Raw genomic sequence first — 24,874 nt, 5'->3', positions numbered from 1 at the left:
TTTCTAATTTATTTATTTATTTACTTATTTATTTTTTATTCTGGTATTTGGCTATAACCATCATATCAGTTTACAGTACTTTAACACTTATCTAACTAATAAAATACATCATATAAGAAGTATAGTAGACAATAACTTCATTCTTACCTTATTAAAATTAATTACAATTTACAATTTAGTCTCAAACTAATTCATACACATAGACATTCATACCATTGACAGTCACATGCTTGTTCAGTTGTTATATGCCCGTTTTTCTCAAGCCTCTGCTGCGTGCTAAGAAACAGCACCACCTGTTTCATCTTGACCAAGTCACTTAGCCTCCCTGGGCTCAAACTTAGGGGTGCATTTTTAAAAGCACTGCTCGTGCTAAAAAGCCCATATATGCAAGTATCTAAGCGATACGCAAACAACGTGTATTTTAAAAGCTGGAAATTACACATGTATATATACTTTCTCAAGTAAAAAAAAAGCAGAAAAGGGGCAGGTTGGGGGCGGTGCATAGGTTTTCTGGGGCATGGCCCAGTTACTCATGTAACTCCATATTTTAAAACCAACCACTGCAGCATGCAGCGGCCTGTTAGCTGCATATATTTACTGCTGCTCCTGATGAAATGTAAGTCTGCTGAAATAGCTGTTTAAGTCTAACATGCCAAGGGGAGGTTTCTTTGTCAACTGGGGGAGTGCAGGCTGAAGAACCAGAGGGGTCTGAATGACCTCAAGATAGAATGGACAGACTGGTGGTCCAGTTGGGAATACTGGGAATGTATTCAGGTGAGCATGTTTTAAAATCCGCCTACGCATGTTAAAGCCGACAATTTCTTAAGGAAGATACATGAAGTATGTTGCTCTAGTAATGGCTTAAAATTAGGAGCAAACATATGCACACTAGGTGTATTTTAAATCTTACACATTTAAATGCATGAAGATTTAAAATCCCAGCCTATGTAAGCTCATGCGCCCATATGTGCGTGTATAGGTGCCCGTGATCTTGTTTTAAAGTTACCATCTCTGAATGTAGGCTCTTTGGGGAATGAACACTGTAATTTATATCAGATGTTTGTGTATGTATGTGTAGATATATATATACCATTTACTAGGGGTTGCCCCCTGATTGCTTTGCTCACCAGTCCCACCAGACATTCTTTCACCTCCTATCTCTTGTCTTTCATTCCTCCTTACTTCCTCTCCTCCCTTCACTCACCTTCCTCCCCTATCTTCCCTCCCATCTCTTTTCTCCTTTTCCAGTCTTGTCACTAACACCCCCTCTCCTCTTTTCCCTTCCCTCTCACTGTTCCTATCCCTTTAACCCCCTTGCCTCCTATATCACTCATATCACTTCACACTTTCCCTTCCCCTCTCACTCATAGTCCCCTCCTCTCTCGCTCACCCTTCTCTGCTCCCAGTGATCTCGTCTCCTTCTTTCTCATCCCTCTCACTGTTCACCCCTTTCAACCCTCATCTTCTCTCTCACTCCTCTCGCTCACCTCTCCCTCTCTTCTCTCCCCTCCCACTTGCTCCCTTTCCTCTTTTTCCTTCCCTCTTACTGCTCCTTCTCCCTTTTACCACCTCACCCCTTCTCCCATGCCTTTCACTCATCCCCTCCCCTGCCTTTCCTCTTCCTTTCTCACTCCTTCCATTTTCCCTTCCCCTCCTTTCTTTTTCTCTCTCACTCTTCCCCTCCTGTCTCTTCACTCTCACTTAACCCATTCCCTATTCTCCCACTCCTATCACTCACCCCATCCCTCTTACTAACATTCTTCCGTTCCTCTGCACTCAGTCAGGCCAATCCCCACAAGTGGGTTATGTACCTCTACCAGCAGATGGAGACAGAGTAAATGCTGACGTCACAGATATATAGCCCTGCCCCGATATCAGCCCGTCAGTATTCTCCCTCTCCAGCAGATGGTGGACGTGCATTTCCCCATTGGGGATTGCTATAATAAAGAAAAGAGGAAGATTAAAAAGAGAAGGAAAAATTTATTGCACCGCTTATTCTCCTGAGGTGACACCAATGGGTCCTTCCCTCAGTTGAGCGCCTTTAGTCCAGCATCCTTTTTCAGGTGTGGATTTGGAAAAAAAAAGGCGAAGCAGTTGAAGGATGAGAGAGGCTCGGCAGTGAAGGCTTTTGCCCTCTCCCTCCCTTAGCTGGAGACCTGGTCGTACTCTCAGCCAGGACCGGCTAAGCTCGGGTAAAAAAAAAAAAAGTTAAAATAAATGAAGAGGAGCAGAAGGCAGAGAGTAGGGAGGTTTTATTTCCCCTAATCCTTTCTTATCGAGTCTTCCTACCTCTGCATGAGTGGTTGGCATCTCTCCTTCCTTCCTCTCACTTCTCTGGGGAGTTTAGTGAGGTGCAGTGGCAGCACAGGTGTGGCAGATTGAGTAGCCTCTGGCTAGATCCTGCTACCAGGCTTGGTTCTTCGTGCTGCGTGGTAGGCTGCGGCAGTGTTTTCACATACTTGTTTGTGCGCATAATTGCCACGCAGCAGTGTGGTGACATAGATGTGCATGTGAGCTGCCTACTAGTGCGAAGAAGATCACAGCATATATTCGTGGCCTATATATCTGTGGTGCACTTATTTGAGAGTTAGCGCCGACTTGAGCACGAGCTGAGCGCCTATTTGAGCTCATAGGAAGCACCTACCTGAGCGTGTGCGGACTTGAGCGCCTACTTGAGTGCGTACTGGGCTCCTATTTAAGCACAAGGGTACTGTGACTGTGCTTGAATGCGTCTTTTATTTGGGCGCACAAGGAAAGCGAGGCAGTATGGTGCCAGTGACAAATAAGTCTAAGCGCTTAGCGATCTGTGCTGATTGCCATATAAGAGCAATGCAGTCAAGGATTTCTGTGAGTCTATGCCAGCGCTGCCTGGCTGCTCTGCCGTCCTCTGTCAGGAAGGCCTGGAGCTGATGATGACTCATTGTGGTTGTCTAATTTTTTAGTTGACCCTAGGATGGAAATGTCTTCAAGGGATGTTTGATCTGGTATAGGCCCATTCTTCTTTTCCTGACTGGGATTTTCCAAGGATTTTAGTCGTTTCTGCAGGGGCGCCCAATAGAGATGGCAATTCCTTCAAAATGGGGTTCCATACTCAGTGTTCCTTGTTGTTACCATGTACAAGCACCACGGTAAGGAAGTTCCTGATGATATGCAGGAGGATGTGGATACAAATTATTCTGATGAAGATTTCGGTTTCTCCCCTCTGGGGGAAATCCCTCCAGATTTAGAGCCACATAGAATTCTGCTCCATTTCTTTCATAGTGATGAGTTACCGAATCTGTTACCTCAGTCTCTGAAGCTGCTTGGTGTGACTGGGGGTGACTCTATGGGAGTGCAAAAGATGGCTCTCATTTTGGTTACTCTATGCAAGCATCTTCTTTCTTCCCCCACCTGGATGCAATTCAAGAGCTGATTGCCCTTGTATGAAACGCTCTGGAAGAAAACCTTAAAATGGGACATGCTTTGGCGGGGTGTACCCTCTTGGAACTGGAGATGAGGGAACAGTTATGTTTTCCAAAAATGGAAGGGCAACTCTAAAAGATGCTCAGGATAGGAGAATTGAAGTTATCCTTAAGTAGGCCTTGAGACCATGGCAATGAATTTGCAAATTGCCTCTGGTTGCTCCCTAATGGCTTGGGCTAGTCTATGCCTCTCTCAGGAGCCTGAGGGGGCGGGGACAAATAGTGAAGCACTGTTGCAGCCGAGGCCACCTTCTTAGTTGATATGAGCTGTGACTTGAGAGCGGCTAGATGTCAGCTGTGGTTGCAAAATTGATTGACAAATATGATTTCTAAGTCCAGTCTCATGACCTACCCTTTAAGGGTTCATTTTTATTTGAAAGTGAGTTGGAGAACATGGTATATAGATGAGGGGAATCCTAGGTCCCTCATTTGCTACAGAATAAGAAGTCAACATCACATCCTTTTGGGAAAGAGGCCGTGCTAAAGGCTGCAGGCATTGTCAGCCCTATAGAGGAGAGACTACTCAGAGTTCTCAACGTTTTGATAAGTCTCAGTCCTTTTGATCCAGGAAGCCTCAGAAGAATGCGGGCTCTGGAAGCGGAGCACCTCATCTTTCTTGCTTTACTCAGAGCTAGCTCTGGATCTGTTGCGTCGGAGGTGGATCCTTGGGCCGAGGTGGGGTTGATGCAACCTGTAGGTAAGGACCCCACCGTCGGCAGGCAGAGTGGGCTGATAGAGGCCGCTGGAGCTTCACCTATACCAGCCCTCGTTCCCCGCAGGTTGAGCCTTTGGGTGCCGGGGCCGGCTGGACTTAGGTAGACCTCTGTGTATAGTCGAAGTAAGAGTTGGTTCAGCCCAGAGGCAGCAGGTGAGAGATGGTACAGTCTTGATCTGGACTGGGTAATGTCCTGGAAACTCGGGCGCCAATTGAATGGAGGCAGACAGAGGGTGCTCTAGCAAAAGCAGGCTGAGGCCTGAAGAAACCATGTCCAGGGAGTAAGCTGGAGATGTGACCAAGTGCAGGCTTGAGTCAGGGCTGGCAGCAATCCAGAGGCAGTGACAAGCAAGGCTGAAGTCTGATCACGGAGATGGTCAAAAGCGTAGTCAGACAAAGCGGAGGTCTGGGTCTAGAGATAGGCAATGGGGTAGTCGGACGAAGCAGAGGTCTGGGTCTGGAGATAGCAATGGGGTAGTCGGACAAAGCAAAGATCTGGGTCTGGAGATTGGCAGTAGTGTAGTCAGGCGAAGCAGAAGTCTGTGTTAGGATTAGTTAGTGTGTGAGTCCTGGGCCGAGGTGAGAGATGGTACCACCCACAGGGAGGAGCCCCGTGAGCCTCACCATCGGGAGGCGAGGTCTCAGTGATGTCAGACACAGTATATATCTTGAGTCTTTATTAAAGAGATAGAGTGACACTACCTGCGGAGCAGGGGTGTCAGAAAGAGAGTCTTACGGACCGAGAGGCACAGGGTTGATGATCCAGGGGGATATCCCGAGAGGATACCTCCGTAGAGTTGATAATAATCCGCAGAACAGGGTACACCGATGGGTTCTTCAGTAGAGATGGTAGTGGGGCAGAGTACACCAAAGAAGGTCCTCAGTAGAGACGGTAATGGCCTGCAGAGCTGGGTATGCCGATGAGGTCCTCAGTAGAGATGTTAATGATCCGCGAAGCAAGGTACACTGGTGAGGGTCCTCAGTAGAGATGATAACAGTCCGCAGAGAATATGTCCTGGAGAGATGACTTCATGGGGAGGGGACACCCCCGAGGTTCCCGCCATGACGTGCTTAAGACTGGCCCGTGCGCGCGCCTAAGGGATCCTGACAGCAAGATGGCGGTCAGCGGTGTCCGTGCTGCTCCGGGAGGCCTGGAAGCGGTAGGCAGGACGTCGGCAGCTGGTGGAGGCTGCCAGTCTACCCCACGGAGTCAGGGAAGAGAAGAAAGAACTAATCCACTACACATATCAGCTTGGTGGAGTGGGTACCAAAGGCAGAATAATACGCACTCTGCTACATCCTGCCAAAGTGCTTACTAATTACACATACCCCTCTCTTCCTACCCCATCTCCCCTCCTTGGCTATGTTCAAGAAACTCAGCACACTCCTCCTGTCCAGTCCGTCACTACTCACCCACCTATCACACTCATCCTCTCCCCCATTTGCACCCTCTCTGTCACGCTCCATTCTCACCACAGCCATGAACACCCACTCCAGTCTTTCAGGAACATAAACAAGCAGACGAAAAGACAGATGTACAATTGCAGACTAACAATGAGATGCACTTAAAAGATTCACTCACTCAAACAACACGGACAAAAGACAAAAGGAAAGGGATCCCGCAAGGGAAAAACATGCAGCACTAAAGACACCACTCAGCAATCGCAAAAGAACTTCATACACCATCTTCAACCATCAACTCCAACCAACTCCTAACACATGGCTCTAGAAGGCGCTGTCTTTTATTCCCCTCCAAGGAGGAGGGTCCCAGAAAATGTGATGAACATCTGGGGCACACCAATCACACTTCAGTTTGGCCCAACTTTAAACAGCCAATAAGGAACTTTGCAGCATTTTTTTTCATTAGCGACTATTTTTAGCACCTGTTTTTCCTGTGGGTTTCTGCATCAGGGCTTCAGCATGGATTTTGCACATGTTTTTTGGCTAGCATGGGTTTTTAGCCCAGGTGTCATTTGCATACCATTATGTTATTACATCCTGCGGGGCCACCTGTTTTTATCATGCACGCTATCAAAAATACATCCAAAAAAATAGTGGACAATTTTTGGCATGGGTTTTATTACAACAGCCTCAATGTCTGGGCTCAAGATGTCAGTATTCAAAATGGTTTTTGTCAAGCTATGTTTGGGATTAGGCAGGACATTACTAAGATTTTTAAATATGTCCCCTCTCCCCCCCCCCCCCTTACTATCCAGATAAGTCATTACCTGTTTAAAACATTTTCAGATAAAAAGAAGTGTTCCAGGGTGGGGCTTAAACTTAGCCAAATGACACATATCTGGATTACTTTAGCCAGATAACTTACCTCCTTGCTGATTTTCTAAATATAGACCTCAAAATGAATTATCAAATGACCGAAGCTATTATAAAAATTGTGCCTCCAGCTGAAGTGTTCAGAACCCCCTATCACTCCAGTGCGATTTGTTATTTCGAGATAAAAACAGCAGTGACTCTTTGAGTTTGGACAGCGGGCTAGTCCTAATGTTTTCCCTCTAGTTACTGGAGAAGGCAGAGGCCCGAGAACATGAGCGAGAAAAGGAAGAAGAGCGTCATCTGCGGAGAAAGGAAGCCACGTTTAAGAGCATGCTGAAGCTAGCAGCCCCACCTCTGGAAGCAGACTCTAGCTGGGAGGAGGTAAGCACCTCTAATTCATGTCTAATCTCACTCTTGAAATCCCTTCCCAGAATGACTGAAATCTGATACATTCTGTCCCCCTAGAATGATGGTGATGTTACCCAGTCCCTCTCTATAATGACTGGGTCCTGTATCACACTGTCTCTGAATGATGCCTAGACTCTGACATCACACGCTGGGTCTCCCTGTAATGGCTGGGCTCTGATATCACATTTTCCTCCTGTAACCATTGAACTGTGACTTCATGCTCTCCAACCGTCAGAATTGATGAACACTGTGTCTCTTGAAATGTAGTTTTTCACAGGACAAGCAGGATGGTAGCCCTCACATATGGGTGACATCATCAGGATGGAGCCCAATCACGGAAAACTTCTGTCAAAGTTTCCAGAACTTTGACTGGCCCCTACTGAGCATGCCCAGCATGGCACTAACCCTGCAGCCAGCAGGGGTCCCCCTTCAGTCTTCTTTTTTCCGCGCATCAGTAGCCTTGCGGTTTAGGAGCTCTGAAGAGATTCCTGACAGGAATTTTCCTCACGAGTAGTTAATTAAATTTAAACTGCCCCACAGGGTCCCTCCTCTAACTTTTCTCAGGCCACGGTACTCCGGTAAGTTTTCACCGTTTTTCCTCGATTACCGTCGAGTTTGGCCCTCACGGCCTACTGGCCGTCGACCATACCGCGGCTCGATTTTTTTCTATGGCCATGGCGTTGGGGTTTCGTCGGTGCCCGAACTGTACTCGCACCATGTCTATCACAGACCCTCATGGAGTCTGTGTAATGTGTTTAGGCCATGAGCATGATGTCCTGACTTGCACCAAATGTGCCCTCATGACACCAAAAGGTCGCAAAGCCAGAATGGAGAAGATGGGACTCCTTTTCCGTGCTCACACCCCGACGCCGTCCATCGCATCGACGTCATTGGAACCGGCACCGTCGAAGTCGCACCAGCATCGACCACCCGTCAGGTGACCGCCCGCCATCGACTCCTATCTCTCCCCCTCAAGATCGAGAGGATCGTAGGGAGAAACATCGCCATCGGCATCGTAAGTTTCGGACCGTCGAGGGAGCAAAATCATCGACCTCGCCACCGTCCGAGCCACTGTCGAAGAAGCCCCGTCCAGGAACGACACAGACCATTCCTGTGACCGGGACATCGAGGCCACCCTCACCCGATCGGGGTTGGGAATCGCGATTCCGCTTGCTAAAGGTGGTCCCTCCGACTGCCTCAGCCTCCCTCTTCCGTCACAGAGCCGGGGGCTGCTTGCCCAGGTCTCCGGGAAGAACTGGACCGGCTGGTCCAGGAGGCCATCGACAAGGCAATGCAACGACTCCTGGTTTCTCCGGCACCGACACCGGCACCGAGAGTGAAACCGGTCACGACCCGATTCCAGCAGCGCTGGCAACCTCTGCTATCCGGATGGATGCGCTTCATGACCGCCCTTCCACCGGTGATTCCTGGGTCTCCCGATGGCTCCGGTGTGCCCCCCGTTGACAGCTTTAATCGGGAGGAGAAAGTGAACACCGTCTCCAATTCCTCCTTCGGGGGTATTGCCTCAGCCATCGATGCCATGTCGTCTTCCTTGCCACCGATTCATTCATCGGGGGCGATACGCAACATCGGCGCCATCGATGCCTTCGATGCACGCACCAATACCCCCAGGGCATCCACGGTGCCCCCGGTGATTCCTCCGATTTTCTCGGAGCCTCAGCCGGGCCCTTCGGGTATCCAACCCCCTCTCGTCCTACAGATCAGCCTGCTGATCTTATGACACCTGGGGTGATGGATGACTTACTTCCACAGACATCGATGACTTACCTTCACCTCCCTCTCCTACTGAAAGTAGAAAGCGTTCTCCTCCAGAGGACCTTTCTTCATTAATTTTGTGAAGGAAATGTTGGAATTGATTCCTTTTTCAGCTTCAGACGGAACGGATGATAGGCCACCAGATGATGGAGCTTCTCTCAGTTCCTGGATTGCCCCCTAAAGTGATCACTTCTATTCCCATTCATCAAGTACACAGAAAGGCTTGACACTACCTATCTAGTACAGTCAGCCCCTGGCTTTCAAAGATCTCAGCTCGACCACCACTCAGTTTGTGGTAGAATCGGCTCAAAAGAAAGCAAAAAGGATGAAGCCTCACTCCTCTACCACCTCCTGTTTAAGGAACACAAGTTCCTAGACAATATTTGTCAATGAGTGTTTCCAAGGGGCCATGCTCATCTCCAGAATTGCTTCTTACCAGCTGTACATGACCCAAATCAACAGGGTCATTTTCAAGCAAATACAGGACTTCTCTGAAACCCTGCCTGACCAATTCCAAGATCAGCTTCAAATCCTTGACAACAAGGGGTTTGAGGCAAGAAAGCATGAGATAAGAACAGCTTACGATACTCTTCGACACCTTCACTAGAGTGTCTGCAAACTGCCACTTCGGCAAGACGCTGGGCCTGGCTCAAGTCTTCTGACCTTCGCCCAGAGTACAAGACCAGGCTCTCTGACCTGCCCTGTATAGGAGATAATCTGTTCGGTGAACAGATTCAGCAAATAGTGGCTGAATTAAAGGACCATCATGAGACCCCCTCAAAACAGCTCTCATCGATACCCTTCTGACTTCCCCTCTAGGACAGCCCTCAAGAAGGACTCCAAGAAGTCATTCTTCCCGCCCAAGGACTAGAGTTACTATCCTCCACCACCAAGGTCCCGAATTACGAGGGCCCTATCAAAAACTCAGCCTCGCCAGCCTCAGAAGCAAAAGCCACAAGCAGCTCCCCAGCCGGGGCCCTGCTTCAGGTTTTTGACTTTCCCTTGGAGAGCAGCAGCCTGATTCCCTGCCAAGCATACCAGTGGGAGGTCGATGGTGCCACTTTCACGGCATGTGGCAGTCATCACAAACCGACCAATGGGGTGCTAGCAATCATTGGTCAGGGTTACCACCCTAAAACTTTCTTGCTCTTCCACCGGACTCACCACCTCTACAAGTGTGGAGAGTAACCGATCACTCTCTCCTCCTGGAGCAGGACGTTTCCCTTCTTCTCCAGTTAAGAGCAGTAGAACCATCCCACTTTTGCAACAAGGGCTAGGGTTCTATTCCAGTACTTTTTGATCCCCAAAAAAATCCGGGGGGCTTCGTCCCAATTCTGGACCCTACGTACTTCAACAAGCACCTCCAGCAGGAAAAGTTCAAGATGGTAAACTTGGGCTCGCTTCTACCTCTTCTACAAAGAGGAGACTGGCTCTGCTCTCTGGACCCTCCAGGACGCATACACCCACATGCGATATCTCCAGTTCATCGCAAGTATCTCAGGTTTTTAGTAGGCCCAAAGCACTATCAATACTGAGTGCTTCCATTCGGCCTAGCATCGGCACCACGAGTCTTTACCAAATGTCTCGTAGTTGTCGCAGCTTTTCTCAGGAAAGAAGGTGTTCACGTCTACCCCTATCTAGACGACTGGTTAATCAGGGCCCTAACCAGCAAGCCGCTCGATCGTCCCTGGATTTGACCCCTGCCACACTCTAATTTCTCTAGGATTCTCGTCAATTACGAGAAATCCTATTTTAGTCCCATCTTAAACCTTGTCGTTCATTGGGGCAGACTTGGACACCTTACAGGCAAAAAGTCTCTTTTCTTCCCTCAACTGAGTGCAAAACCCTCGTGTCCCTCGCTCACCAGTTGCAGTCTCAGCATACAGCAACAGCTCGCCAATTCCTTGTCCTTCTCGGACACATGGCATCCTCAGTCCATGTCACACCAATGGCCCGCCGGCCATGAGACTCATGCATTGGACTCTGAGGTTCACAGTGGATTCAAGCTACTCAGCCTCTGTCAACCATTGTCCACATCACCGACGCACTCAGTCTGTCTCTCGCGTGGTGGAAGAAAGATCAGAACAATCTCCTCCAGGGACTTGCCCTTTCAACTACCAGATCCTCAACTCATTCTACCACCGACGCTTCCAACCTCGGGTGGGAAGCCCATGTGAATGATCTACAGACACAAGGATCTTGGTCTCCAGAGGAAGCCAACCACCAGATAAATTTCCTGGAGCTTCGTGCAATGCGATAATGCTCTCAGAGCTTTTCAGGATTGCCTGTCAAATCACGTCATCCTGATTCAGACGGACAACCCAGGTGGCCATGTGGTACATCAAACAAGCAGGGAGGCACAGGCTCCCTTCCTTCTGTGTCAGGGAAGCTGCGCAGATATTGGGCGGAAGCGCTCTCCCACTCGATGTACCTCAGGGCCACCTATTTGCTGGGAGTGCACAATGTCTTGGGCAGACACAACTGAGTCGTGTCTTCCAACCGCACGAGTGGTCTCTCAACCCCTCAGTAGCGACCTTCCTCTTCCAGCAATGGGTTATCCCCCAAATAGACCTCTTTGCGTCCCCTCAAAACCACAAAGTGGACAATTACTGCTCCCTCATTCGCAGCAAAACACTCTCCAGCCCAGAGATGCATTCTTCCCTCTCGTGGGCAACCCGTCTGCTTTATGTATTCCTCTCCACTTCCTCCTTCTCTCGAAGACTCTCGTGAAGCTCCGTCAGACAAGGGAACCATGATCCTGATAGCACCTCACTGGCCACGCCAAGTGTGGTTTCCCTTACTCCAGGATCTCTCCATCCACAGGCACATTCCCTTGGGAACAGACCCGCATCTGATCACTCAGAACGACGGATGTCTACGCCATCCCCAATCTTCAGGTCTTGTCCCTGACGGCATGGATGTTGAAAGGTTAATCCTTCAACCACTTAACCTTTCAGATTCAGTTTCTCGTGTCCTGATTGCTTCACGGAAGCCTTCCACAAGAAAGTCTTATTCCTATAAATGGAAAAGGTATACATCATGGTGTTCTTCGCAATCCCTTGATCCCTTTTCCTGTCCAATTCCAAAGTTTTTGGACTATCTCTGGCATTTATCGGAATCAGGTCTAAAGTCCTCTTCCATCAGAATGTATGTCAGTGCGGTAGCCGCCTTCCATAAAGGTGTCGGGGATGTCCCTATATCGTTACAACCCCTCGTAACACGTTTTCTGAAAGGCTTGCTCCATATCAAGCCACCTTTACGTCCTCCGGCCCCTTCTTGGGACCTTAATCTGGTTCTCGGGTGGCTCATGAAACCACCGTTCGAACCTCTTCACTCCTGTGACCTAAAATATCTCACATGGAAAGTGATTTTCCTTTTGGCTATCACTTCAGCTCGCAGGGTTAGTGAATTACAAGCCCTAGTTAACTATCCGCCTTACACTAAACTCCTGCAGGACCGGGCGGTACTCCGCACTCACCCGACGTTTTTGCCAAAGTTAGTTTCGGAGTTTCACATTAATCAATCCATCATACTACCTATCTTCTTTCCCAGACCCCACTCCAACCCAGGGGAACAGGCTCTGCATACCCTTGACTGTAAATGAGCTCTAGCGTTCTACCTGGACCGTACAGTTGCCCACAGGAAGAGCACTCAGTTATTCGTCTCTTTCCATCCCAACAAATTAGGGCAACCTGTGGGTAAGCAGACTCTTTCCTCCTGGTTGGCGGACTGCATATCTTTTTGCTATCAGCAAGCAGGCATTCCTTTCCAAGACCGTGTTAAAGCACACTCTGTGAGAGCCATGGCGACTTCAGTAGCACACCTACGATCGGTGCCGCTTCCTGACATTTGCAGGGCTGCCACCTGGAGTTCTCTCCACACTTTCGCAGCCCACTATTGCTTGGACAAAGCTGGAAGACAAGATACCATCTTCGGCCAATCTGTCCTGCGTATCCTATTTCCAATGTGACGTACCAACACCCTTCGCCTGCCCGGTGGGGTTCAGGATGCCCTCTACCAAATTCCACCCCAGTTGTTGTGCCGTTGGGTACAGTTGGTACATTTGGTGCATACTCGGGCATCCTCAGCTCGGTACTCACCCATATGTGAGGACTACCATCCTGCTTGTCCTGTGAGAAAGCAAATGTTTCTTACCTGTAACAGGTGTTCTCACAGGACAGCAGGATTTTAGTCCTCACGAAACCTGCCCGCCGCCCCGCGGTGTTGGGTTCGTAATGTTTTCTTGTTTTATTTTTTCGGCACTGCCTGTAGCTATCAAATAAGACTGAAGGGGGACCCCTGCTGGCTGCAGGGTTAGTGCCATGCTGGGCATGCCCAGTAGGGGCCAGTCAAAGTTCTGGAAACTTTGACAGAAGTTTTCCGTGATTGGGCTCCATCCTGATGATGTCACCCATATGTGAGGACTAACATCCTGCTGTCCTGTGAGAACACCTGTTACAGGTAAGCAACATTTGCTATACCATCAACAATGGGAAGTGTGTTTGTTACTTCCTGTCTAGGAGTCTCTTCCTTCTGCTTCCTGTAGTCTTTCCTCAGTCATCTGTTGATCTTCAATAGCGGGCAACCTGCAACAAGAACCTCCAGCATCATCCATTGCTGGAGTAAGCAACAAAGGAGGCAAATTTGAAACTCCCAGGGAAGTTGCAGGTCTGCAGTTACTTCTGCTCATTCTCAAAGGGAAAACTCCCTGTGAAAATGCAGGCCAGTAAGGGGGAAATGGATTACTTTTGTACCCACTTACTTTGCACCTGCTTTGAAGCATATCAAAGTACGCAAGGGGATTTTAAGGTTAAAAACCCCTCACCTCCTTCCCAGGAATAATTTCCTTCCCCTGACCTATCACTTTTTTTTGTATGGTAGAGCTGCGTGTGCTGTATTTTTTGTATGGTAGAGCCACGTGTGCTTTTACCCATACTAAGGGCAATTTTCAAATGCCATTTTTACATGGATAAACACATATTTACCCATGTAAAACTTCCGTTTAAAGCTGCTTATAAAAAATCAAAGCTAAGTCTCCTGCTGCAGAGGCAACAGTTGGGGGACTCTTTGAAGCTGAGTGGGACAGAGTCAGCTCTTGCCATTGGTGAGATTCCATGGAGGGGGGCTGCAAAGAAGCTCCTCCTCCTCTCCTGCCAAGTTTTCACTTCATTTAAGGTTCAAACATCATTCTGGCTTTGAAAGCACTGAACATCTATCCCCCTACTTTCCAAATCAGTCCAGATGCCTGGGTTCTTTGCATCCCTGCCAACAGGTGGAGACAGAGAAAGAGTTACTGACACTCTATACAGCCCAGTGTGCCAATCTGCAGTCCCTCAGTATTTCTCTGTCTCCAGCAGTGGTAGATGGTGCAAAACCTGCAATCTGAGAGACAAATTTGAAAAAAAAAAAAAAGACATTAAGAAAGGATTTTTGAAGAAAGTTGCCTTCATCCTCCCAGGGGGTTGTGAGGTCCTGGTGGGGCCATCCCCCCTGTTTTGAGGTGGAAGTGCAGGGGGATGGTGACCCTTCTGTAAAATCGACCGGAATATTCGGTGGGATGAGACATCTGGTGGAGCAGATCCCTTATCCCCTGCGAGGTAGCGGTAAGTCCGGCTATCAGCTCTGCACTGCAAGCCTGAGGAGCAGGGAAGTATTATCTTCTTTGCTTTGCTGGCACTAGCTTTTTTATAAGATTTGTTTAAAAAAACAAAAGGGCCTTTGCTTGTTCTTTGTGGGCACGCGTCACGTGTTTTTTTCAAGCAGCCGGTGGCCGAAACGTTCGGGTGTACTAAGCTAGTGTCTCTAAGTTTTTAGCCTGATGCAAGTGAGCCCCTGGAGCATCCTGGCTCAGACCTTAGGCGTAGACCACTGACCACGTGTGATGGCGTGCGGAGGTACATGCTGCGGTTTATGGGGAATCGCAGTCCAGAATTAATCATCAAGGCTTGGGTTCGGGGTGCACTGCAGGCGGTGAAGGTTACTTCCGGAGCACTACCTCCTCGATCCAGGTTGATCATGGCTTTAAGGGCGCCTAAGGCTGCAGCGAGTAATGATTCTTTTAGCATGGGAATGGCAGCCATTTTGCATCCCACGGCAGAGTCAGCAGCAATTGCAGGGGAGTGGGGAGGTCTCCTCCAACTCTCTCTCCTGCTGTGATTGACGCTGTAAGAGTCCAGAGAGATGCAGAAATGGAGGATTTTCCCCTGGAGCAGGGTGCCTTTGATGAGGACTCCCCCTGGATCAGGATTCTTGAGGAGCCCCATCTTTTTTTGGCAGATTTTGTTCTGCTGCATGAGGCATATTAGGCCAGAGAAGGATGCAGGAGGTCGCAAGTTCATGTCAGTGAGAAGTACGGGTTCCGGACCACAGCGAAAGGTTCGGCTCCTCCCAAAAGAAACATATGGAGGGCATTTGATGGGCTTTGGGCCTGTTTTCATTGGCTCCTGATGTGTTGGGGGACTCTGACTCCAAGGATCCTGGGACGGTGCCAGGAGGGTCCCCAGATGCAGGAGCTGAGCCAGATACAGATGACATGGTGGATGTAGATGTGGATGCCATGGATGGTAACCCTGAAGAGGTAGGGCTTTTCCGCAGAGAGGAACTTTGACCTTTGATTCCGCAGGTGGTGCAGGAGCTGGGAATCAAGATTTCACAGGTGGAGTCTGACTTGGAAGAAGCGGATCCTGTGTTGGATGACTTGCATGGTCCAGCCAAGGCCTTCCCTTTCCACAGGTTGGTGAAAAAGTTGGTGATTCGGGACTGGAACACTCCAGAGGCTGGATTGAAAGTTGGCAGGTCTATGGTGAAGCTATATCCTTTACCGGAAGACACACTGGAGCTTTTAGCCCTCCCTAAATTTAATGCCTCATTTTCAGCAGTTACCAAAAAGACCACCATTACGGTGGCGGGTTCTGCAGCCTTGAGGGATGTACAGGAACGCAAGCTGGAACTTCAAACACATTTTTGAGATTTCGGCCCTGGCTATTAGAGCTGCGGTTTTGCAGCAATCTGATGTAGAGGGCTTGTCTGCGTTAAGTTCAGGCGTTTACAGAAACACAGGCGAAGGGAGCAGTGTTAAAGGCTAACCGTGAATTCTGTTTGATGTTGTAGTCAAAAATTCTGATTTGATTTGGTTTGTACTCTCTTTCTCTGACATGCTGCTGCTGATGGTGATGAGAGCATGGTCATTGAAAGGATAAGATTCATATCTTCTTGAATAGAAGTCTGCTTTATGTAGTACTGAGGCTGGGGCTGGGGCTTTTTAGATGTAGAATGTTGTTCTTTTGTGGCCGTTGATAATGTCAGGCGTAAAAACATGTTCCTGAAGATCTACTGTTTCTTTCACTTTTTCTCCAAAGAGATTGTCTCCTATACATGGAACATCAGCAAGTTTTTCATATACATCTTCATGATGCCCTGAAGGTCAATACCAAACTAATGTTCTGGCTTTAATGACTATTGCTGACAATCTGAAAGAAATGTTGTAAACCTCCTGGGGTTCATCTGATAAGATGCTTACTACATTCTTCAGCTGCAGGGAGAGCAAATACAAAACACTGCTTGAAATCTGTTAGAAGTTCTTTAGTTTCTGAAAGCAAGAATACACATACTGCATCCTGTATAATCGATGCGCAGCTATTCAAGAATTTAACATAGCTGATGGAAATCTTTTCCAAGAGTATATTAGGATGAATTTTAGATTTGATTTTTTTGCCTTTTTTTAAACCTGATTTTACTACTAGTGATTGGTGAGGTATTTGGACCTTTTGATGGGTTGGACAAGACAAACTTGATATTCAGTTTTTTAAGAATGGAAGTGTTGACAAAAGTGTCTACCACATCCTTGTCTGAAGTTCCTGTTGTAGTCTATGTATAGGTATCACAACAACTTGCTTTGGAGGTTCAATCAACTCAAATAAACCAAAGACGTCTTCTCTAAGTTCCACCGCTTAGAATAGGGCAAAGGAATCTCCTTGGCTATCTTTTAAACAAAAGCTGGATATGCCATAGCCTCAGGAGGAGACGTGCTCCTAGCAGGTTGTAGAGAGGGATTCAGTGGATTAGCCATACCCTGGTCATCTCTACTTCAATGGGGGCTATTATATGAGAAAGGCCTGGACTTGCCTTCTCCAGTACCTCTGGAGAAGCAAATGTTCTGTCTTCTCCAAAACACCTTTCCAGGAAAGAGAAGAGAATAAAAGCTTAGGAACTTCTTGGTGCATCTCCTTCCAAGGAAGTTTGATGCCTAGCTCTTTAAGCACATGCAGAATCAAGGGCCATAACTCTTCCCTGCAAAACAGCTGGACCACCTTAGGATCGTCCCCTTTGACCACCGGCATCTCCTCTGGATCCGAAATGTCCTGAGAGGACTCCGCCCCTGGAGACCCATCCGGCAGACCATCATCGTCTTCATAGTCCTTGGACTCCTCCATGGGGCCACCTTGCTGCCCTGCCAAGCCAAGCACCCTCTGGATGCTGGGCGATGTCCTTTTGCAGGTCACCTTGGACCTTTTTGCAGGCCGTGAGTCACCGTGCAGCTGATCCTGGGTTTGAGGATGCTTCTCCCCTGCTGCCTTTCTAATCAAATAGGATCTGTGGAGAAGTAACACAAAATCCAAGGAAAAGGCCTGAGAATCCTCTGAATCCTTCTGCATTAAGGCCTGCTCATCTTCAGAGGCTTCCAGCCTCTCTGTGGAACTCTGCATGGCAGGTGATAAGTGTGGAAGGGAATCCGTTGCCTCTCCAGAAGCCTTCTGTGCCTCAGTGACTGCACACAAGATAGCCGCCATTCCCTGTGCTTATGGGAAAATGATCTCTGGTGGCTCCCAATGACCTCATTAGTCTTTTATGCACCAAAATGAAGTCTGCACTCTTACATGCCAAAACAGAGTCTGCACCATCTGAGTTACCTTCTCCCCCGGAGACGCAGCATGTGCACAAATTTGTGTGATTGAGATGAGCGTGCGTATCCCCACACAAGCGGCAGGCATTGCCGCAATCCTTGGCCGGTGCCATGCTCATCCCACATGTGCTGCTTTCTCATCACTTGCCACGAAGGTCATTGTTTCGATAAGAAAGGGAGAATTTCTAGCGTCACTGGATCTTACAGAAGCATACCTTCACATAGGCATCCATCCAGACCACCAACGTTTTCTTCGGTTCTGCGTGTTGGGCCAGCATTTCCAGTTTTGGGCTCTACCCCTTTGGTCTGGCCACTGCACCCAGGACATTCACCAAAGGTTTTGGTGGTGGTAGCGGCTCATCTCCGGAGGGAAGGTCTTCTAGTCCATCCCTATCTGGATGACTGGCTGATTCGGGCAAAATCAGTCTCTCCAGCCAGGGATGCGATTCACAGGGTACTTCAGCTTCTTCAGTCGCTGGGCTGGATGGTCAACCTCTCCAAGAGCAGGCTCATACCCCTTCAGTCCTTGGAGTATTTGGGAGCGCTTTTTGACACTCAGCAGGGGCAAGGTTTTCTTACCACAGAGCGCATCTCCAAGTTACAAGCCCAGGTGAGAGGCTTGCTGCTCAAGAGTACTCCCAGAGTCCGAGATTATCTACAGGTTGAAGTCATGGAACTGAGAACATTAGAGCTGGTACCCTGGGCCTTTGCTCATATGCGGCCTTTGCAGTACGCATTACTGTCCCGTTGGAACCCTGTGTCAGAACTATTCCTTCTACCTCTGCCACTAACTGAAGCGGCACGAGACAGTCTAGCGTGGTGGCTGGTGACAGACAATCTAGCCTGTGGGGTTCCTCTGGAGGTGCCCGAATGAACGGTAGTCACCACGGATGCCAGCCTCTCCGGCTGAGGAGCAGTGTGCCAGAGGAGATCGGTACAGGGCCTGTGGTCTCCAGAGGTGGTTGATCAATCGGTTGGAGGCTCGGGCAGTACGGTTAGCGTTACAAGCTTTCTGCCCTCTTCTACAAAGGAGAGCAGTCCGGGTGTTGTCGGACAATGCGACCACGGTAGTGTACATCAACCGCCAAGGAGGAACAAGGAGCCATCCAGTGGCCTTGGAAGCGAGACACCTGATCAGCTGGGTGGAACAACATTTAGTCAGTATTGCGGCATCTCATATTGCAGGCATGGACAACGTGCAAGCGGATTTCCTCAGCCGGCACCATCTTGATCCCGGAGAATGGGAATTGGCGGCCAACGCTTTTCAACGCATATGTGTAGCGTGGGGCAGACCCAGCATGGATCTCATGGCAACGTTTCGAAACGCCAAAGCTCCGAGGTTCTACGCTCGTCGACGAGAGACAGGAGCGGAAGGGGTAAATGCCCTGGTTTTACCCTGGCCCATCAATGTTCTTCTGTATATATCTGCCTTGGCCGTTGATTGGCAGAGTCCTGCGGAGGATAGAGCATCATCCGTCAAGAGTAATTTTAGTAGCGCCGGAATGGCTGAGGCGCCCTTGGTTTGTGGATCTTCTCAATCTAGCGATGGCAGGTCCATTGCAGTTTCCGGAGGTCCCAGATCTACTTCACCAGGGACCCGTTTGTTTGGAAGAAGTCGAGTGCTTCTGTCTAGCGGCATGGCTTTTGAACGGCGCTGTCTAAGTCGCAAGGGTTATTCTCCTGCGGTGGTTTCCACTCTCCTCCTGTCACAAAAAACATCCACTAATCTCACGTACGTTAGGGTATGGAAGGTTTTTGAGTCCTGGTGTCTAGAATGGGACATTTCTCCAACCCGAGCTTCGGTGTCGGATATTCTGTGTTTTCTTCAAGATGGTCTATCCAAGGGTTATCATGCAGTTCTTTACGAGTTCAGGTAGCAGCTCTTGGTTGTTTGTGTGGTTCGGTGCAAGGTGGAACGTTGGCGTCACATCCGAATGTAGCTCGTTTCCTTCGAGGGGTGAAGCATTTGCGTCCTCCAGTCAAGCAGCCTTGTCCATCTTGAATTTGGTGCTTTCGGCCTTGTGTACTGCGCCCTTTGAACCTTTAAAGAGGGCGACACTGAAGGATCTTACTTTGAAGGTGATTTTCTGGTTGCCATTACTTCAGCTCGTAGAGTGTCAGAACTCCAAGCTCTTTCCTGCAGGGAACCCTTTTTGAGGATCTCAGGTTCGGGAGTTTCTTTACGGACGGTTCCTTCTTTTCTGCCGAAGGTGGTGTCTTCCTTTCATGTCAATCAATTAGTGGAGCTTCCAGCCTTCGGCGATTTGGACCGGTCGGATCCTTTGTCCGGGGAATTGTGGAAGCTGAATGTTCACAGGGTGTTACTGCGGTATTTGGAGGTCACTAATGAGTTTCGGATGTCGGACCATCTTTTTGTACTGTAGAATGGTCCTCGTCGAGATCACATGGCTTCAAAAACTACCATTGCTCGATGGCTGAAAGAGGTTATCAGCTCGGCTTATTTGCTGTGGGGTAGATCTCTCCAGTTGGGCTCAGGGCTCACTCTACTAGGGTCGCAAGTGGTGTCCTGGGCGGAGTGTCACTTAGTTTCCCCACAGGAGATTTGTTAGGGGCGGCTACGTGGAAGTCACTACATACTTTCGCACGACATTACAGATTAGATGTGCAAGTTGTGGAGTCGGGAGGATTTGGAGAAGGTATGCTGCGAGCGGGGCCTCTCTAGATCCCATCCCAGGTAAGAACAGCTATGGTACATCCCAGCAGTCTGGACTGATCCAGGTACGTAACGGGGAAAGGAAAATTAGTTTCTTACCTGATAATTTTTGTTCCTGTAGTACCACGGATCAGTCCAGAGTCCCGCCCAAACAGAGCCCTACAAGTGGGGGGGGAGTCCGCTTGTTTTTTTCTGCAGAGATTTGAGTTGATTATCCTCGAATGGTTCTACTGGTTCAGATCTTAGAGGGGTTCAGTGACCCGGTTGTAATTCGTTTTTTTCTAGTTCAAGAGTTAGTGTATATGATTATGGTATCTTATGGAGCCATCATGCTTTGACATTACGTAATACTGCCGGGACTGTAGGTGGCACTCTCCTATATAAAGCAGAGTTTTGTTTTAAAAACATCTCTGTCTCCATCTGCTAGAGGGGGGGGGGGGGCGCAAAACCCAGCAGTCTGGACTGATCCGTGGTACTACAGGAACGAAAATTATCAGGTAAGAAACTAATTTTCCTTTATCCTGCTTGTCCATGGAGATAACAAAGTTGCTCACCTCTAACAGGCATTCTCCATAGACGGCAGTTCAGATCATCACACAATCCCACCTTCCTCCCCATGGAGTTGTAGCAAGCTGACCTTCAAAGTCTGAAGACATTCATGTGGAGGCAGCTGTGCAGGAAAGTCTGATAATGCTCAAAAAGACCCTTCTCAGTTTTTTTGAGCTCTGAGAGAGCCATTCGTCTCGATGCTATTAGATGATGTCAGCTACTTGTGTGACTGATTTTCGCTGCTATGTATGGAGAACACCTGTTAAAGGTGAGCAACTTTAATTTCTCTTGTCCATTTCCTTTCTATTACTGTAACTGCTACAACATTCAAGACCTTCCCACTCAAATTGACAATTCAATTGCTATTTGTCTTTGGGATAACAGGATTGTATTCCATTTTGGAATTATCAGAATGGATTTTTATTTGTTTTCCATATTAAAATTTTGGAGACATGCTCATGGTGGGGAAGTACTGCAGGAAGAAGACCACCCCTGAGCAGGAAGTGATGAAGAAGTCCTTCCTGTGGCTGCTACTCTGTTCTTCTTTGTGAGAAAAAGTTCTTGACTGTTGTAGGCGTTAATGGAAAGAAAATTGATGATCAGAGAAATCCTGTTATTTCATATTCGCTGTAGTAATTGGAGTTTTACACCGCACAAGTTGAAACTGAGCTCTGATCCCGCTCTGTTTGCAGACGAGGGAACGATTTGTCGGTGACCACGCCTTTGATCAGATTACTGTGGAGTCTGAGAGGATTCGCCTTTTTAAGAGTTTCTCCAGGTACTTATGGTGTAGATAGCAGGTCAGTTATTTCACAGAGGATCAGTGTCTCTCTTGTGTTATGTCCGACTCACAAAAATATGCAATTTACCATTTGTGATTTTCATGCCTGCAAGATACAAATGGATTGGTACCTCCTGTTTGTTTCCATGTTCCCTGTCAGTACTAGATGAAATGGTACCCTCTCCGGACCATAGCTAGAGAATGTCTTGCCCTGTGCTGAATAGCAGTCAATGCCCTCTTCCTTCTCTGTTTTGCCAAGTGGAAGGCATCAATAGTTTCTATTGCCATATACCAATCTCTTACAAACTCTGCATCCCTCTCAAAATGTACCTTGTATCACCACACCATTTCTACTACTCCCTAGCTATGGCCGAGGTACCTCCCTGTGGTTATCATGTCTATTTCCATAATAATAAGTCGGTAGTTCCCATAATTATTGTATCGTCAGGAGAAGGGTCTAAGCTATGTTACAGATCTTGTTGTCTTCTGAAGCTGATGTTGCTTCTGCTTTGATTCTTCTGTTGCAGAATGAATGTCAACATCATCACTCCAAGAGCAAGAAGCATTCCAAAAAATCTAAGAAGCATCACCGCAAGAGATCACGGTCCCAATCGGTGAGAAGATCCAGTCCTTTAGTAATGGAAGAAGGGGCAGGTCATGTGACAGAGTTTGATTATGCTACAGAGCAGATGGAATGGGTGTTTAGGCAAGTCCATCTCTGACTAGCCAGAGAATCCTATACATGTGTATGTGAGGGAGCATAGAGAGGGCCTATAGGAGATCCCCGATATATCTTGAACCTTGTAGTAATTAATCTACTTCCAGTCTATAGATATGCAGTATATCTATATGTATACAGAAATTACATTCACAGAAAAGAAGATACATACTTTGTTTTATCTTGATCAATTGACTGTGATGAGACAGGAAACTTTGGAGAAGTTTACAAAAATATGGCAACTGTATGCATCCTGGAAACAGACATTAGACTGTGATTGGTGCTGGACTAATTGAATGTTTTCTTTTGAAGAGGATATCCATTCCTCTGCCTGTGAGACTTGGGAGGGTACTAAATGGGGAGGGGGGAGTGTAGGGACAGTGGAAGGGTATATAGGGAGTTATCTAATGGGGAACAAACTACTTGCTGACCTATTGCTTTTTTTATTATTGTGGGCAGTTGGCACTATTGTAGATTGAGTTGGTAAATACATTTTCAATTACAAAAAAATTGTGTATACAATCACGGTAACATTCAGCCACTGGCCAGCTTGAAAAGTTAGATGGATATACTTATTTGGCTAACTTTTGTGGGATATTCAGTGGTGCAGCCACTTTATGACTACTCTTTGGTTCAACCAGCTTATCCAGATAACTCTGCATATTGGAGTTAGCCGTCCGTGAACACCCCTGGAGTGTCTCTACGTAATCCAGCTAAATGTTATCCAGATAATGTGTTATCCAGCTAAATGTTTGCTAGTTAAGTGTGGGAAATATAAGTAAACATTTAGCCGGATAACTCAAGTTATCCCGCTACATGCCTCTGAATATGTACCCCAGTATTTCTTTCACCTACCCATAGAATAAAGGTGGATTATCAAATGTCTGAATAAATAAACAAATATAATGTACTTGAGGAATTGTGGCTGAACAGATCTGTTTCACATATCCCCGGGTATAAAAACTGTTTCTGAACTTCTAGGGCACAGAATCGGAGGAGGATGATCATCATCACAGACCACAGAAAAGGAAAAAACGGAATCATTCGGAGACTGGTTCTGATTTATCATCTTCTGCAGAATCAGGTTGGATTTTTAGAAATCTTTTATAACAGTGGATGGTAAACCAATTGGCCCATCCAGTCTGACCAGGTACATCTGTCCACCTGCCAGCCATATCTTTCCTTATCCAGGACACGTTTTTGTCATCTTCCTCATTTTCAGGCTGATGAGCATACAAGATTCCCCAGTTTCTTCACGCCAATGCCGAATTTCAGATTACAGTGCCCTTAGGCAGAGGATCAGAGGTGGGAGGTTTTGCCACTGGAAGTTAAAGAGCAGCATGTGGAGTCCTAGTTTTTGGGCGTCGTCAGAATTTGGCACCCACGACATGTTCCTATATTGCCTATGTCTAAATCCGGCCCTGGTTGACACCCAGACCCTTCCCTTCCCATGTCTTTCCGCAGTGCTTGGTGAATATGTATATCTGTACAGGATGTTCCTGATATTAGCCTGTGGAAGAATCAGTCACAAGCTTCACAAAACAGTGATTTAGGCAAGACTATATGTGCAGAATCCTTGATGCAGGCATGATCCTATGTATGTTAATTCTCAATACTGATGTAATCCTGTGAGTGCGCAGAACTTGTGATGCAGACATAGCTTTCAGTAACAGATGTGTGCCTCTCACTTGCCCACTTTTAGTTATCCATTCTCTTCGTCTAGCCACTGTAGGTCTGTGCTACTTAATTATCCAGGCTATTTTTCTAGTCACCGCGGGTCTGTGCCACTTACTTAATCTCCAGATCTCTGCCATTTGCCTGAGTCACCATGGGACTTTAGCACTCACTTAAACTGTCATTGGAGGGGGGGAGCAAGAGAATTTGTGCTGCTTATTGTTCCTATTCACCATAGCTCTGTGCTGCTCACATTCCCAGCCAATGGGGGAAGGAGGGGGGTCACAGTGTAAGGTCTGTGCTGCTCCCTTGGTAAGTCACTAGGGGGCACCCGAGCAGCTCATTTGCCTAGTCACTGGGAGAGGAAAGAGAGCATGTGCTCGATCTTCAGGGGCTCTGTGACGCTCACTTGCCTAGACACCAGAGTGGTGATGGTGGGGATCTGTGCCACTTGCTTCTCTGATTCCTGGAGAGCTATGCTACTTGCTTGTCTGATCACTGGGGCGGGGAGGGGGGGGGCCTGTGCAGCTCATTTGCTTGGTTAGTAGGAATCTGTGCCACTCACTTGCTAAGTCACACGCTGGGGGGCTTTAGTGCCACTCGCTTGCCCAGTCACTAGGTGAGGTGGTCTCTATGCCACTTGCTTGCTTGGCCAGTTGCTGGGGAGAGGGGAAAGGAGGGGCAGTTTGTACTGCTCCTTAGCTTAGTGACAGATCAGTGCTACGATTGTTTTTTGTTTGTAGATCACAGCTCCAGGAAATCCAAGAAACAGAAAAAGAAAAGCAAGAAAAAGAGACAGCGATCGGTAAGGGGGGTGGAGAGTTGGGGGAGCTGCTGTAATTGCATAGCCAGCGTTGGTTGTCTCAGCCAGTCATGGCGAACAAGCATATGAGAAGGAAGCAGCTGCTGACCTGCACATGGGGGCAGTCCCTTTCAACTCTT

General features: G+C 47.9%; 1 protein-coding gene across 6 annotated transcripts in view; it reads left to right on the top strand.

Moving 5' to 3' along the window:
- LOC115087389 (pre-mRNA-processing factor 40 homolog B-like) overlaps positions 1-24,874 on the top strand; it is a 205,569-nt gene that overhangs the window by 147,159 nt on the left and 33,536 nt on the right. For 5 of the 6 annotated variants that reach the window (XM_029594517.1, XM_029594515.1, XM_029594513.1 and 2 more), the window contains exons 21-24: positions 6,694-6,831; positions 21,452-21,537; positions 22,068-22,154; positions 23,240-23,342. In XM_029594517.1, coding sequence (XP_029450377.1) covers positions 6,694-6,831; positions 21,452-21,537; positions 22,068-22,154; positions 23,240-23,342 — 414 coding nt within the window. Of the gene's footprint in view, positions 1-6,693; positions 6,832-21,451; positions 21,538-22,067; positions 22,155-23,239; positions 23,343-24,675; positions 24,738-24,874 lie in introns of all 6 variants that reach the window. The other variant, XR_003855511.1, reaches the window with a different exon arrangement.

Source organism: Rhinatrema bivittatum, chromosome 3 (genome assembly GCF_901001135.1).
Source record: "Rhinatrema bivittatum chromosome 3, aRhiBiv1.1, whole genome shotgun sequence".
NCBI classification, from domain to species: domain Eukaryota; kingdom Metazoa; phylum Chordata; class Amphibia; order Gymnophiona; family Rhinatrematidae; genus Rhinatrema; species Rhinatrema bivittatum.
Note: the sequence above shows the minus strand (reverse complement) of the source record. Positions and strands in the feature narration are given on the sequence as shown.